Consider the following 14,765-nt stretch of genomic DNA (forward strand, 5'->3'; position numbering starts at 1 on the left):
CCCATATGGTCTCCTGGCACTGCCAGGAGTCATTTCTGAATGCACAAGCCAGGAGTAACCACTGTGCAACACTGGTTGCCCTGCCAAAAAAAAAAAGTCAAACTCTCTAGATTCAGTCTCCAGCTATCTTTCAGGTGCTCTTTGCTATGCGGTTGTTTTTCGGGAATCAACTTATTTTATGATACTTTATAATTTTATTTTAGTGAATAAAACATTCACTAAAATACAGAATGTTTCATTTTATTTTGGGGTTTTGGGCCACACATCGTGATGCTCAGAGGTTACTGCTGGCTCTGCCATCAGGAATTATTCTTGGTGGGGCCAAGGAACCATATGAAATGCCCGGGATTGAAGTAGGGTCAGCCATGTGCAAGGCAAGTGCCCTACCTGCTATGCTGTCTCACAAGCCCCCAAATTATGGAATATTTAAGCATATGCAAATTAGAGAGTTGTATTGACTGTACTTGTCACCTAGTCCCAACAATGAGCCACTTAAGGGCAATGTTGTTCCATCTATATACTCAAACCACCACCAGGGCAAATATCAGATTTTTGTGGGGGGTGGGAGGTTGGGAGAAAGACACACCACACAGGCAGTACTCAGGGGTCACTCCTTGCTCTGCACTCAGGAATTATTCCTGAATGTAAAGTCAGGCTTGGGGACCCATATGGGATACGGGCCATTGAACCTGGGTTGGTCATGTGCAAAACAAGCAATCTTTATATTTAAAAAAAAAAGGTATGAGACTAATATCCAAGGCCAAGGAAAATAGGGAGCAGGTGGATGGGTCAGTGGTTGGAATCTACCTTGTGTGTGTGTGCAGGGGGCAGAGGATAGGTAAGATAGAGAAGGGACCAGTATGACAGTAATAGCTGGAAATATACATGCTGGATAAAAACTGAGTGTTGAAAATAGGTAAAGGGATATGTATGATAACCTTTCAGTATCTGTGTTGCAAACCACAATGCCCCAAAGGAGAGGGGAGAGAGGGAGGAAGGGGGAGAGAGAGAAAGAGAGAAAGAGACAGAGAGACAGAGAGACAGAGACAGACAGAGACAGACAGAGAGATGGAGACAGACAGACAGAGACAAACAGAGAGAAGAAAAGTGGCTGGGGGGGATGGAAGGGAAACTGGGGACACTAGTGGTAGGAAATGTCCACTGGTGAAGGGATGGGTATTGGAACTGTATGACTGAAACCCAATCATGAGCAGCTTCGTAATGCTCTACCTCATGGTGATTCAATCAAAAAATTAAAAATTAAAAACACAAAGAATAAGCACCCTATCTGTTGCATTAGCTCTCCAGCCCCAAATCTCAGATATTTCAAAGAAAATCTCTGGTATTCTTCCGTGTAATACTTCAGGCTGACTTTAAACAAAAGTGCTCTCTTTTGTGGCTTATTTTTAATTTTCATTTAGTAACTTAAGGAATATTTACATTTAGCAGATTGGCACTTTTAGAGTATGCAGTATTGAGGTTTCATAAGCTCATACAGTCACGTAATTATTACAATCAGAATATAGAACAGCTTCTTATATACCATTTTTACTGAAGCACTGGGAATTTACAATACCATTAATTATACTTTTTTTGGTGTGTGTGTGGGGGGCACACCTAGCGATGCTCAGGGCTTAATCCTGGCTCTGCATTCAGCAATCATTTCTGGCTGGGATTCAGGGATTATATGGAATATAGGGGACTGAACCTGGGTTGGCTGCGTGCAAGGCAACACCCTGCCTGCTGTGCTATCATTCAGGCACTCCTGTCAGTCACATTTTTGATGCAGACATCATTCCCAGACCACACCCATCAGCAGAGTGCATGTTTCCCACTACCAGTGTGCCAAGGACCCCTCCCAGCCACCTCTTCCACCCATGTAAACAGTTTTGTCTTTATTACCTCACCCTTAATACAGAACCTCACACAAAACTGGTGTTGAAATCTCTGCTAGTTCTTTGCCAGCTAGTTATCAAACAAAGCCGAGCCTTCAGTATCCAGAAGCAGCACTCAGAACACATGTTAACAAGTTCCCGAGTTCCATGCACTTCAAGCCTATGCAAAGTGTTTCGAAAACTTCCAGCCAGAATCTACTTCCTTCCATTGACCTCCTAGTCCTAATCCAGCCTGTGGTTTCCCTGGATGAGAGAAAGGAGAGGAGACTCCTGAAGTTCCCTGAGGACACTGCAGGCCATTTCTGCCTGTCTGTCAAGGAGAGAGGTTCTCAATTCTGCATTTGGCAGTGCTCTTTTAGTAGTTTCTCTGATGAGGCTCTGCTTCCTACAGCCATCTCCTACCATTCTAAGTCTGGAGATTTGATTTCATGTACTTTAAAGTTTTATTTTATTTTTTATTTAATTCGCTCGAATTGTAAAGTTATTCATGATTGGGTTTCAGGTGTGCAAAGTTCTAACACCAATACCTCCACCAATGTCCCTAGTTTTCCTCCTTCTCCTCAGACTGCCTCTATGGTAAGCACTTTTTCCTTTTCCTTTTTTCCTTTTGTACATCTGGATATTTTAATCATAGGTTTAAAGAGAAAACAATTTTTTGCTCACTTTTCTTGCTTGCCTCTCTGCTGCAGAAGAGGCCAGACCCCAGGCCCCAGGTTTCCTAGGGGAAAAGGAGGAGTTCCTCTCTCAACTCTCCTCTCCCTCTTTTCCTTGATGGCAGCTGCATTCTGAGCTCAAATTTGGCTTTTCAGAGAAGCAAAGCATACAGTAATATGTACAGAGCATCTGGACACATCTTCCACATACAGGCTACAATAAGGGCTCTGGCTGCCTGCTCTGGACCCTGCTCCTAGGGCTTCTGATTCCACAGTCTGAGGGATGGATGGAGAAGGTGCGTTTCTAACACATTCCTAGGTGACGATGCTGCTGCTTCTCTGGGAACCTCCACTTTGAGAGTCACCAGCCTACATAAGAAGCTTTAAACAAATCTGCCTGGAAAAATGCGACTGATTGAAAAATACGGAAAGCTTTTATTGTCGAGCGTGCACTTTTTGCTTCACAGGTGCATTTACACAGGTGCATGCCACCCCCTTCTCCCTCCTTTCCTCCATCCCCTGCCCCCAATATTTTGTAACTTGATTTCCACTCGTGGAACCAGTTAAACTGGATATTGGTTGTCAGATATTTACTTAGGCCTAATAAACATAACCATGAATTATGTAAAAGAAAAAAAGAAAATAGACATCCTGATTTCCCATGAGAATGGTTCCTCCAAACTTGTTCTTTCTTAGATCTGTACCACTATTTAGGCCAGAACAGCACATGTCAACGCATCACTAGGATTCAACAGTTCGCTGCTGTCCGCTCTCACCATGTCCACTCATCCACTGGCCTCTCAGCTCTGTTCATACCAGATAACAAGGTTTTGAGCCACCACACTACTGATCGAAACCACTTTGGGAGCCAGAGAGATAGCCTAGTAGTTAAGACCCTTGCCTTGTATATTCGGCCAATTACAATTTGATCCCTGGCTCCACAGAAGGTCCCTTAAGCACGGCCAGAGCCACTCCTGAGCACAGAGCCAGGAACAGGCCCTGAGCACTGCTGGGTGTGGCTCCTAAACAAAAACAAACTTAAAGAAACCAGCTCTGCGGTTGACTGCTATGAGAGATCCCAATGTTAAATAAAAGGTAAAGGCCCTCCCGTTGATCGTCGATTTGCTCGAGCGGGCCCAGTAACGTCTCCATTGGAGACTTTGTTGTTACTGTGTCTGGCATATCGAATACTCTCGGTAGCTTGCCGAGCTCTCCGAGAGGGGCGGAGGAATCGAACTCGGGTCGGCCATGTTGGCCGCTTGTAAGGCGAACGCCCTACCACTGTGCTATCGCTCCAGCCCTAATGTTAAATAATTATGAATGACAAACACTTGGGGCCGGAGCGATAGCACAGCGGGTAGGGCGCTTGCCTTGCACGTGGCCGACCCGGGTTCAATTCCCAGCATCCCATATGGTCCCCTGAGCACTGCCAGGAGCAATTCCTGAGTGCATGAGCCAGGAGTAACCCCTGTGTATTGCCGGGTGTGACCCAAAAAGAAAAAAACAAACCAAAAAAAACAAACAAACAGAGGGCTGGAGAGATAGCACAGCGGGTAGGGTGTTTGCCTTGCACGTGGCCGACCCAGGTTCGATTCCCAGCATCCCATATTGTCCCCTGAGCACCGCCAGGAGTAAATCCTGAGTGCAGAGCCAGGAGTAACCCCTGTGCATCACCAGGTATGACCCAAAAAGCAAAAAAAGAAAAAAGAAAACCAAAAATGACAAACACTTGTATGATTTCACTTACCTATGTTAAGTAGAGAAACAAACAGATGGATCAAATGAAGCATGTGCGCGCACACACACAGACACACACACACACACACACACACACACACACAATATTTGGCCCATAAGAGCATTATTGGCTATTACAAGGAAAGGACAAAGGGCACACTGTGTGGTGAAGGATGAAATTGGATGTTTAGCATTAATAGTATACATACACACGTTCAACGATGCATACCTGAAACAATGTTGTAACACAATATAAATTAAATAAAAATAAAATATAAAAGTTAAGTATTTTTAAAAACCAGGGATATTTGAGCACAGTTATACTTTTAGTTTTTCAAATATAACACAGTTATATTTGAACACAAGAATGCTACTACTGTGTCTTTAGAGGACTGGAGTTTGTGCTCTTTAAGCTATACACCCAAGGCCTCAGCTTGAGCAGTGCCCCACCATTCCCTTAGCAGATAAGAAGAATGAATTAGATCCAGTGAGTTCCGTCTTTTACTGATGCCAAGACTAAACACTGTTTTGTTGCATTATAACATCTCTTAAGTCCAGATGCATCTTACAATGGATGATATTTTATCATTGTTTTTGGTCTCGTGCTGGAGAGTTGTTTTGTCATGGTCTGAACATGCACAAACTTGGTGGTTATTTCTGGAAGAATGACTTGGCAACTGTAATCTCCATTGACTTCTGTCAACAAATCATATTCAAAACCATCTGGAAAAGAACCGTATGCTGCTTGTCTAAAAACCTTCCATTGACACCTTCAGATAACATCCGGAAAGTGCTTGCAATGGAAATGTGTGCAAGAGGAAGGAGACAGTGGCTTGGAAGCAAATGGTACTGGGATACTATTAGGAAATGCTGCATCACCAGTGCACAGGGATCAGGGATATGAGGGTACCAATGGCTAGGTGCCTGAAACATGATTCAGAAGAAGAGAAAAATCTGAGTGTGAAGAAGTGATAGGCATTCTTACATCTTTTTTATATTTTCCTTTTGGGATAGGGGTGAGGGGTTTGGGCCACACTCAGAAGTGTTCAGGCTTATTCCTGGTGGTGTTCTGGGGATCAAATGTAGTGTCTGGAATCAACCAAAGTTAGCCATGTGCAAAGCAGTACCTTAACCCCTATACTATCTCTCCATCCCCAAATTTCTCTTTTCATTTGCAAGGATGATGTAACAATGCGTTTTTATTTACTACATTTTATAAATTTAATTTAAAATTTTATATTTTGGCCTCCCAAACAGTGCTCAGGGGGTCCCAAGGACACTTTGATAATGATACTCAGTGAACTGGGCCAAACAGTTCAGTGCTGGGACCTTCCAGTCTTACAGCTGTTGATGATTTGGGGGTTAGACAGAGTTTGAACTTAGGTCTCTGCACACATGCAAGATGTGTGCTTCTGATTGCTGAACTCTTGTGTCTAAGTCTAAAAGCACTCATTTGATAAGCATGTAAAATTCTCTGTGGTTTAAAACAGAAAAGTTCAAATAGTTTTATTGAGAGCATTTTTCTTGTCTTTGGGCCACACTAAGTGGTACTCAGAGCTTACTCCTGGCTTTGTGCTCTAGGATTACTCCTGGCAGGGGTCTAGGAAACATATGGAATCCTGGGGATCAAAACAGGCAAGACAAGTGCTTTACCTACTGCTGTGCTATCACTCCAGACCGAAGACCATCTTTTTTTTTTTTTTTTTTTTTTTTGCTTTTTCGGGCCATACCCAGCAATACTCAGAGCTTACTCCTGACTCTGTGCTCAGGATCACTCCTGGTGGTGCTTGGGGGACCATATATGGTGCTAGGGATTGAACCTGAGTCAGCCATGTGCTAGGCAAACACCCTTTACTCTGACCCAACTGAGACTATTTTTTTAAGTAGCTATCAGCTTTTCTAGTCTGATGATTTCTCCTATCTACTTAAACATTATTGAGGACCCTAAGAAATTTTTTTTTGTGTGGTAATATCAGGGCTGGAGTGATAGCACAGCGGTAGGGCATTTGCCTTGCACGCAACCAGCCCGGCTGACCAGTGTTCGATTCCTCCACCCCTCTTGGAGAGCCTGGCAAGCTACCAAGAGTATTCAATATGCCAAACACAGTAACAAAAAGTCTCACAATGGAGACGTTACTGGGCCCGCTCGAGCAAATCGATGAACAACGGGAGGACAGTGACAGTGTGGTAATATCAATTATTTGTCATATAAAATATTAGAGTTTTTTTTTTCTTTTTTGGGATCACTCCCTGAGTGCTCTGGGGGATTATGGGATGCTGGGGATTGTACATGGGAGTACTGCATGCAAAACATGTGCTCTGACCCTTTGAGTCAGCTCTCTGGCCCTGAAGCAGAGACCTTTGATGTCAAAGAATGTAGAAATACAGGGAGCAGTTCAAGTGGTAGAGCACATGTTGAGCTTGTACAAGGGTCTGAGTTCAATCCCCATGTTTTTTTTTTTTCTGCAAAAAAACCCACAGATCACATAGCCTAAAGAATCCAGTGTACACTGGTAAAAGTATGAGAACAACGGGCAGATAATATTACTTTAAGAGGCTCGTGGATTCCTTGGAAAGGGGTGATTACATGTTAGGGTTGATGAATATGACTATATTTCTGCTGAAAATACTGGAAGGAATAAAATTCTGACAATGTGGACAACCTTGATACTGTTGAACAGTTAGTGTAGTACTAGGATACTGACTGAGAAATACTGTTCCTCTTCCTCTCATGCTAGGCACCCTGCACATCTGGGTAATTCTGCCCCTGCCTACCAGACAGAAGTAGACCTGACTGTCAAGAATGAGGAGGATGGTTCCAAGTTGGGACAAAGATGAAAGGCAGAACAGGGTGTGGCCCCAGCTGAGTGGACTGGAATCCTGGAGCTGGAGAGGAGCTGGGTTTGTAGCTGCAGCTGATGGAAATTTGGGGAGACTTGCCAGACAAGCTCTTCAGATGGTACGGGTACATAAGGTTACAACGCTGAAGTGTAGGGTTTGAACTGTAGGTTCCATCATAGGTGAATTTTCTTATAAACTGAACATTTTCTTATAAACTTTACAGTGCAGTTCTGTAAGGGCATTTTATTAATAGTTTTAAACTTTAATGTAAATAAAGAATAAAATACATATGCAAATATGTGTTCATCTGTTTTGTTGTTGGGAAGGAAGGCTGAAGAGTGCAGCAGTCAGCTGTGTGTCATCCTTTCTTACTCCTTCAATGTCCTGGAGGCTGCCAATCACATTCTCTGCCGGTTGGGATGTCTTAAGCTCGATCTTGTGTCTTTTTTTTGTTTTGCTTTGTGCTGGGGCCACACGCAGGTAGTTCTCCGGACTGCCTGCCTCTGCGCTCAGCTACCATTCCTGGTGGGGGCTCAGCAGACCATATTTTGTGCTGGGGATCTAACACGGGTCAAATGCGAATAAAAGAAGCACCTTTTACCTCTTTATCTCTATACTATCTCCCCTGCCCAAAGAATCAAGGTCTTAATCAAACATTAGATTTTAAAGCCTAACACTGGAACCCAGGGGTCCCGGGAAACGTCTTCCAAATCGCAGTGCTTATCTCTGGGTCATCTCTGGCGAGTGGGAGGCGGGAGCCGCGCGCGACTCAGGTGTGCGGATCCACAAGTTCTTTGCGTCGCACAGCGGACAAAACTTGGGGAGAACAGAGGTCTTTTTCTTTTTCCTTTTTCCCTTCCGGGCGCACCTTATGTGGCCCAGGACATTCATGCACGTTCTCCACGATGCCTTAATAACGTGTGGTCGGCGTTATGTTTGTAGTTTTCATCTTTGCCCCTGGGCTCGGGTCTCGTTCAGCAACCTGCGAGAGTGGGTGGTGGTGGTGGTGGTGGTGCCGAGGCTACTCGGGACTCTGGGCCGGGATTCGGCGTGGCGGGGGGCAGGCGCAGACAGGATCCGAGAGGCTCGTGCCACCTGCAGGAAACCCAGGTGAGCGGAGGCGGCGGGAGCGGCGAGCGGGTCTTGGCACCCCGGGGCTGGGCGGGGCCGGCTCGCGGTGGGGGTGGGGGCGTGGGGGCGGGCCCGGGCCGGGGCGGAGCCGGGGGCGGGGTCTGCGAGTGAGGGGCGGCGTGCCACTGGCCGAGCGGAGCGTCGCGGGGCGGGCGGCGGGGGGGAGGCGCCACATCCGGGAGGCTGCGGGGGCCTCCCAAGTTTAAAGCCGCCGCTCGGGCTGCTCCCCGGGCTTCGGAGCTGCGCTCCAATGCCCCCGAGCGGCCATGAGCGCCCCGCACTGGTGGGACCAGCTGCGCGCTGGCAGCTCGGAGGTGGACTGGTGCGAGGACAACTACACCATCGTGCCTGCCATCGCCGAGTTCTACAACACGGTGCGGGGCGCGGGGGGCGCGCGGCGCGGGGCTGTCCCCGAGCCTGGAAGCCGGACAGCGTGGGGGTGGCGTGGAGGTGTCGGGCGCTGCTCGGGTCCGGGAGCGGGGCGCTTCTTCGTTCCCGGGGTGGCCCCCCGCCCCCCGGCGTGGATCTCCGCCGCCACCCCCTGCGCGCAGCGCCGGCCCTTCCATCTGTCCGTCTCTTGTGCCTACCTGTCCCTGACAGCTGGGCTCCTTCTCCCCCGCTTGACATTGCCTTCGGATGACCCCTTTGTCTTGTTTGGTCCCCACCGGTGGCCGGAACATGTGACCCCTGTCAGCCTGTTCTCTCGGCTAGGGTCAGTCTGGCTGGACAGCTTTCCTCCTTCGGCGTGACGCACTTGGGTCGCATTGTGCAGCTTTGTTGTTGTTTTGTTTTGTTTTTGTCCTGATTGTTTTGTGCTTGCTCCTGGATTATTGGTAAATAGAGAGGGGACCCTCACCCCCACCCCCACCTTAGGCAGGAACCGAACTCACTTGCCCCAAACTCATCTGGCCCACTTCCATGAAGAAGTAAAATCTTTGGTGGAATTACTTTTGCCGGAATCAAGTTAATAGCGACCAATTCTTCCCCCCCCCCCCCCCCCCCCACCTTAAGCAACCAATGTAAGCCAATGTAATGCCCGCTTCCAATCCAGTCCCGCCAGAGCGGTGCTCTCTGTCTCCTGTCAGCGAGTGCCAGAGATGAAAAGGGAGCTGCAGACTGATGATGAGAATGTTTTCTGCACTTGCCCGGATCCCGAGATTAGGGCCAGTGGAAACTTCCCGGCTTGCAGAATCCTGTGCCTTTGTAGAGGGAAAGTGGCTTTTAGGAAGGAAATGCTCCACGTTTTCTCTGTGCCCACACGGCTGGGGATTCTGGTCCCGACTGTAAGACTTTTCGTGGTTATTTCTTTGACTTTTCACTGCCCAGAGGAAACCAGAAATCCCGGTTTAAGTGCCATTGTGAATATGCGATTGTTAGGTAGAATCTCTTTCTCTCTCTCCCTCCCTCTCCCCCCCCACCCCTTTTAGATTTGCTAAGATCTAAGTCCCCTGGCCCTTTGCTAAGATCTAAGATCCCTGGCCCTTGGCGTGAATTGGGTGCTTGTCACTTTGAGGGATGTCCCTTGAACTCCTGCTGGACCTTTTATTTCTGTAATGCCTCTGAGCTCTTGAGAGATGTGAGGCCCACGTTTCTGGCTTGGCTGAGGCCACAGTTCAGTCTGGACTGTCCTCTTGGTGCTGAACTTTGGCTGCCTTCCACACACACTCCTGCTACCTTTTTTTTTTTTTTTTTATGGCCAAGATAGTTCTTGAGAGAAAACCTGGATCTCTGCTCACCACAGATACTGGGAAAGATGTACTTAGAGGAGGTGTTCATAACTCAGCTGTTGAACAAGATGTTGAGAACAGGCCCACGGGTGTAGACAGTCAATTGGGGATGAAGGACCCTAACAGATGTGTGGACCAGAAGCTTAGTAGCACTCTGCAGGGGTGAGCGTACTAACTATAAGTTTCAGCTTCACTTGCTGCTGGTGGTTAAGTATATTTTCTGTTCCCCAGTAGGAGTGGGCTGGGGTAGGGTGGGGAGAATTTGCAAGAAGCCTTCTGAGGAGGGTGACCAGCTCATCTTGGTTTGCCCAGAACATTTGTGATTTCAAAACAGAAAATCCCACAGTACCAGACAAGCCAAACCATTGGTCATCCCAGAGGCAGAGGGAAGCAATGGGTTGGATCATCAGGAATCCGCAGTGTAATACTAGGGACACAATCTGCTTAGCAAGGGCAAAGCCAGGTTCTGGGGGAAAAAAAAAAAAAAAGGACAGCCCCCGTTGCTGGGTCAGTGTTTACCCTGAGCCTGGGAAAGTGCACATTCACAGGCATCAGGATGAGATTGCATTGTGTTCGTGAGATGATTTTGGCACAGATGTACCTAAGAGTTCATAGAATGAGGAACTTTCTAAGTAATTAATCAATATATTCACAATTGTGGTTTCCTTTTAATTAAAGAAGCTTGGCAAGCATTAAACACACCAGTTCTCCGAAGGACAATCTAACAATAGACTTTATTTATTTATTTATTCCTTCCAATCCTTCCAACAATGGATTTAAAAAGGAAAAAAAAACTCCATCTGAACTATTTTTCAACTTTCATGGCCTATACAATTTTGAGGGGAAGCTTCTTTATTTATATTTTTCTTCTTTTAGTAGAGATGAAGCCATTGGAGCTATCTTTAAATCACAACTCTTTTGCTCTTCTGTGTTTCTTTGGAGTTCCTTCCTCTTTTTGTCTTGGAAATGTCTCCCTCTATTTTGATATTTTCTTTTCTAAGAATGATGTCTTTGAAAGACATGGTGGAGGTCAGCAGGCATGGGAGGTAGATGGGCTGTGAGAACAATATGATTTTAGTGTTATTTGGGAGCTAAAGTTCTAATGGTGCTTCTAAATTGAATCCCCTGTGTTGTGCATTTGAAATGTTTGAAGTGGAGGTGGAGGATAGTGCAGCCGGCAGGGCACTTGCCCTCCATGTGGCTAGCCCACATTCAATCAACAGCACTGAATGTGGTCCCCTGACCACTGTTAAGAGTCATCCCTGAGTACAGAGCTGAAATAAACTGCCAAGGATGCCCCCCCATCCCCAGCAAAAAAAAAAAAGTTCAAAGCATCATGATCTTACTGAAGTTTTAATAAGCAGTTTCTTACCTTTGTGAGTAGTGTTTAAGTACAGTTATAAGTGACTAAAGCGTGTGTTGCTAGTGGTAACACACATCTATTGAGCCATTTAGGGTCAAACTTGGCCATAGAGATGTAGGTGCACTTGATTGAATAAGGGGACTTGAGGTGAGTACAAACCAGGATAAAAAGGTGAATTTGTTCTGTTTCTCAGAACTACAGTGAGGGCTGTTAATTGGTGTTCTTTCCCCTGGAGAATTGTTAACCACCAGTAGTTCTTGAGCAAATGAGATAAATAAACTACACTGAACATTGAAAAGACTTGCAGGAGTGTTGAGTGAGAAAAGGAAGTTGTAGAATGAGAATTTACAATATGTAATATTTATTCACATAGATGTAAAGAAAGTGATTTGGAGACTCATTCTGCTGAGGGCTTTGAGAAGACCTGAGCTTTATAATGTATCTTTTCTAAAGAGAAGAAGCATCCATGTGTATGTGCGATCAGGTGTTTTTGCTTTTTTATTTTTTTTGCCCTGTAGGGGATAGAACAAGAGGGTCTCACTCAGGGTAAACTGAACTTTATCCCTAGTCCTGAAAGATCAGGTTTAAAGTTACCTTTAATCTAACCATTCAAATGTTTACCTTCCTTGTCACCTCCTTTTCTTTCTTCTGCTAGTACATTTAGCAGACTGTGGAGCTACATTTAAATCATGTGTGATGTAATTCAGAATCTTTGGATACTAACTGGGCTCAGTTGAGCCAAAGAGATCAGAATGTGGTTGGAACCATGGAGGTGAAAAGCAGCATGGGGCAGCGGAAGTGGCATAAGGCAGTTGCTTGGAGGCTGGTGGCCCGGCTCAAGGGTGGATTACCTTTCTGACCTTGGCCAGCTTGGTAGCCTTTCTGTGCTCTCGACTCTATCCCTGTGTTAGCTAAGCAGTGGATGGTCCGTCTTTAAATTCTCTCATTTGAACTCTTGAAGATCCCCGCCTCTTTTCTAAGAGATTTTTGTTTCTCTGCATGATCCTATGGAGAGTTAAAGGCTGTGACCGACACTCATCTGCTAATACTGAGCCTAGCCCTTGTCCTGATTCCTCCTCACTGGCTTCTAGTAAGTGAGAGCTGGTCATGTAGTTCCAACATCAGAGATGATTCAGTTCTAGTTTGATGAGTGGATATAGGAAATCGTTTTGGGGTGATGACAAAGTGTTAAAGCTAGATAAAGATGGTGATTTGCACAGTATGAATGCATATTGTGCAAATATGCAGATATGAAAAGTGCATTGTATTATTATTGTTGATGTTTGTGGTTTTGGGATCCAGAGCCTTACATATACAAGGCAAGTGTTATATTGCTGAGTCACATTCCTGGAACTGAATTATACACTTCAAAGAGGTTCATTTTATGTAGTATACATTTAACATCAATTACAAAATATTTTGTGTGTGTGTGTGTGTGTGTGTGTGTGTGTGTGAATGTGTGTAAAGCTGACTGGCTTTGGCATTCTTAAAAACCAAGATGGTGACCAGGTGATAGTCCACTGGTTAGGATGCATGTCTGGTACATACCCAGTAAGGCCTTCATCCTTGACACCACATATGGAGCATCACTGGGTGCAACCCTGGAAGCCCCTGAGCAACCCTGTGTCCTCACACCTTTACATTGTATTACTGGCCTGTTTGGCCAAGAATAGCTGGGGGTGGCCACAGGGCAATTTTTGTCAGGCCTCAAAAACCTCTGAGCAATTTTTGTCAGGCCTCAAAAATCAAAAATAAGAGCAAAAGCAAATTTTAAAATTAGGGGTGAGAATCTATAGTTATACTATCAAATGTGGTAGCCATTAAACTTGTGAAATCTGGAGGTCCAAATGGAAACAAGCTGTGAGTGTGACATTTACACTAGCCTCCAAAGCCCTAGTATGAAAAAAAAGAATATAAATATCTCTTTTGTGATATTTAAAGTGGTGCTTACAGTGATCTCTTTTGTGATATTTAAAGTGGAGGGATAGTACAGCGGGTAGGGCATTTGCCTTGCACACTGCCAACCCGGGTTCGATTCCCACCATCCCATATGGTCCCCTGAGCACTGTCAGGAGTAACTCCTGAGTGCAGAGCCACATTGTCGGGTTTGACCAAAAAAGCAATAAATAAATAAATAAAGTGGTGCTTACATGTTTAAATGGTTTTATATATATATATAAATACATGTAAATAAATATATATATTTTGTTGTTGTTGTTTTGGAGGCGTACCCAGTGATGCTCAGGGGTTACTTCTGGCTCTGCTCTCAGGAATCACTCCTGGCAATTCTTGGGGGACCATGTAGAGTGCCAGGGATCAAACCTACCTTACCTGCATGCAAGGCAAGAGCCTTACCTCGTGTGCTATTTAGCTTTTCCAGAAATGGTAGTATCTTGAATGTATTATATTAGAAATATATATATATATATGAAGATATATGTATTTTAAAGGCAAAAGTCCCTGGAGAATAATGAAATAATGAAGAGGCTTAATCCACACTAAACTGGAAATATTTAAAAAAAAAAAGAATAGTACAAACTAAGATCTGACAGATAAAATCATTTTTTTTTCTTTACTTTTGGGTTATACCCGGTGGTGCTCAGGGGTTGCTCCTCATTCTGCAAATAGGAATTTCTCCTAGAGGTGCTCAGGGGACTATATAGGATGCTGGGGATCAAATCTGGGTGGGCTGCATGCAAAGCAAATGCTCTACCTGTTGTACTAATGTACTCTGACCCCTAAAATACCTTTTTTTGTTTATTTTTATGTCAAATCCAGTTGTGCTTTGAGTGTACCCCCGGCTCAGTGCTCGGGGGACCGGGTGTGGGGACATGTGCCAGTGATTGAGCCTGAACCTTCTGCGTGTGTATTATGCACTTCAGCCCTTTGGGCTGTCTCTTTGTCCCCAAATGATATCATTATGAAGTTGATAAGAAGTTTATAAGTTTAACCTTTACCAAAAAGTAGGTTTTGATTAGGGTGAGAAAGCTGAGAAAAGGGAAAGGTTGACCGCAGGGAAAGTTCCCTTTTAGTGGGCCCAAAAGTGAAAACTGTCTTTGCTAAAAACCTAAAAGTTTTTAGGTGTTGAAATAGACCATTGTTCAGTGGGGATCTTATCTTGAAAAATATTCATGCAAGTAACTGTCAATACTTCATAGTTTGTGCAGAGATAGTGTAAGAGCCATGGGTTCTTTGAATCAAGAGAAGTACCTGGATAACTTACATAGAATGTAGTGGTTTTTATGATCAAAGAGGTGGGAAGGGACCCTTTAAATGATCCCTTAGGACATTTTAAATTTCCTTGGTTGTGTAGCTTCGGTGTGAGGAAGTATAAGCACTTCCTGAAGATCTATGGCCCCATTTACCCCTTTGTGCAAAGGACAGAACTCAGAATAAGCTGCTTTATTTTTTTGCCCTT

General features: G+C 45.1%; 1 protein-coding gene across 2 annotated transcripts in view; it reads left to right on the top strand.

The window, feature by feature from the left end:
• Positions 1–8,477: 8,477 nt before the first annotated feature.
• The window catches only part of ACER2 (alkaline ceramidase 2), a 36,963-nt gene continuing 30,675 nt past the window's right edge, over positions 8,478–14,765 (top strand). For both annotated transcript variants that reach the window (XM_056117364.1, XM_056117365.1), the window contains exon 1: positions 8,478–8,631. In XM_056117364.1, coding sequence (XP_055973339.1) covers positions 8,524–8,631 — 108 coding nt within the window. In that variant the 5' untranslated portion in view covers positions 8,478–8,523. The remainder of the gene's footprint in view (positions 8,632–14,765) is intronic.

The sequence above is a fragment of the Sorex fumeus genome, unplaced genomic scaffold (genome assembly GCF_029834395.1).
Source record: "Sorex fumeus unplaced genomic scaffold, SorFum_2.1 ptg000034l, whole genome shotgun sequence".
NCBI classification, from domain to species: domain Eukaryota; kingdom Metazoa; phylum Chordata; class Mammalia; order Eulipotyphla; family Soricidae; genus Sorex; species Sorex fumeus.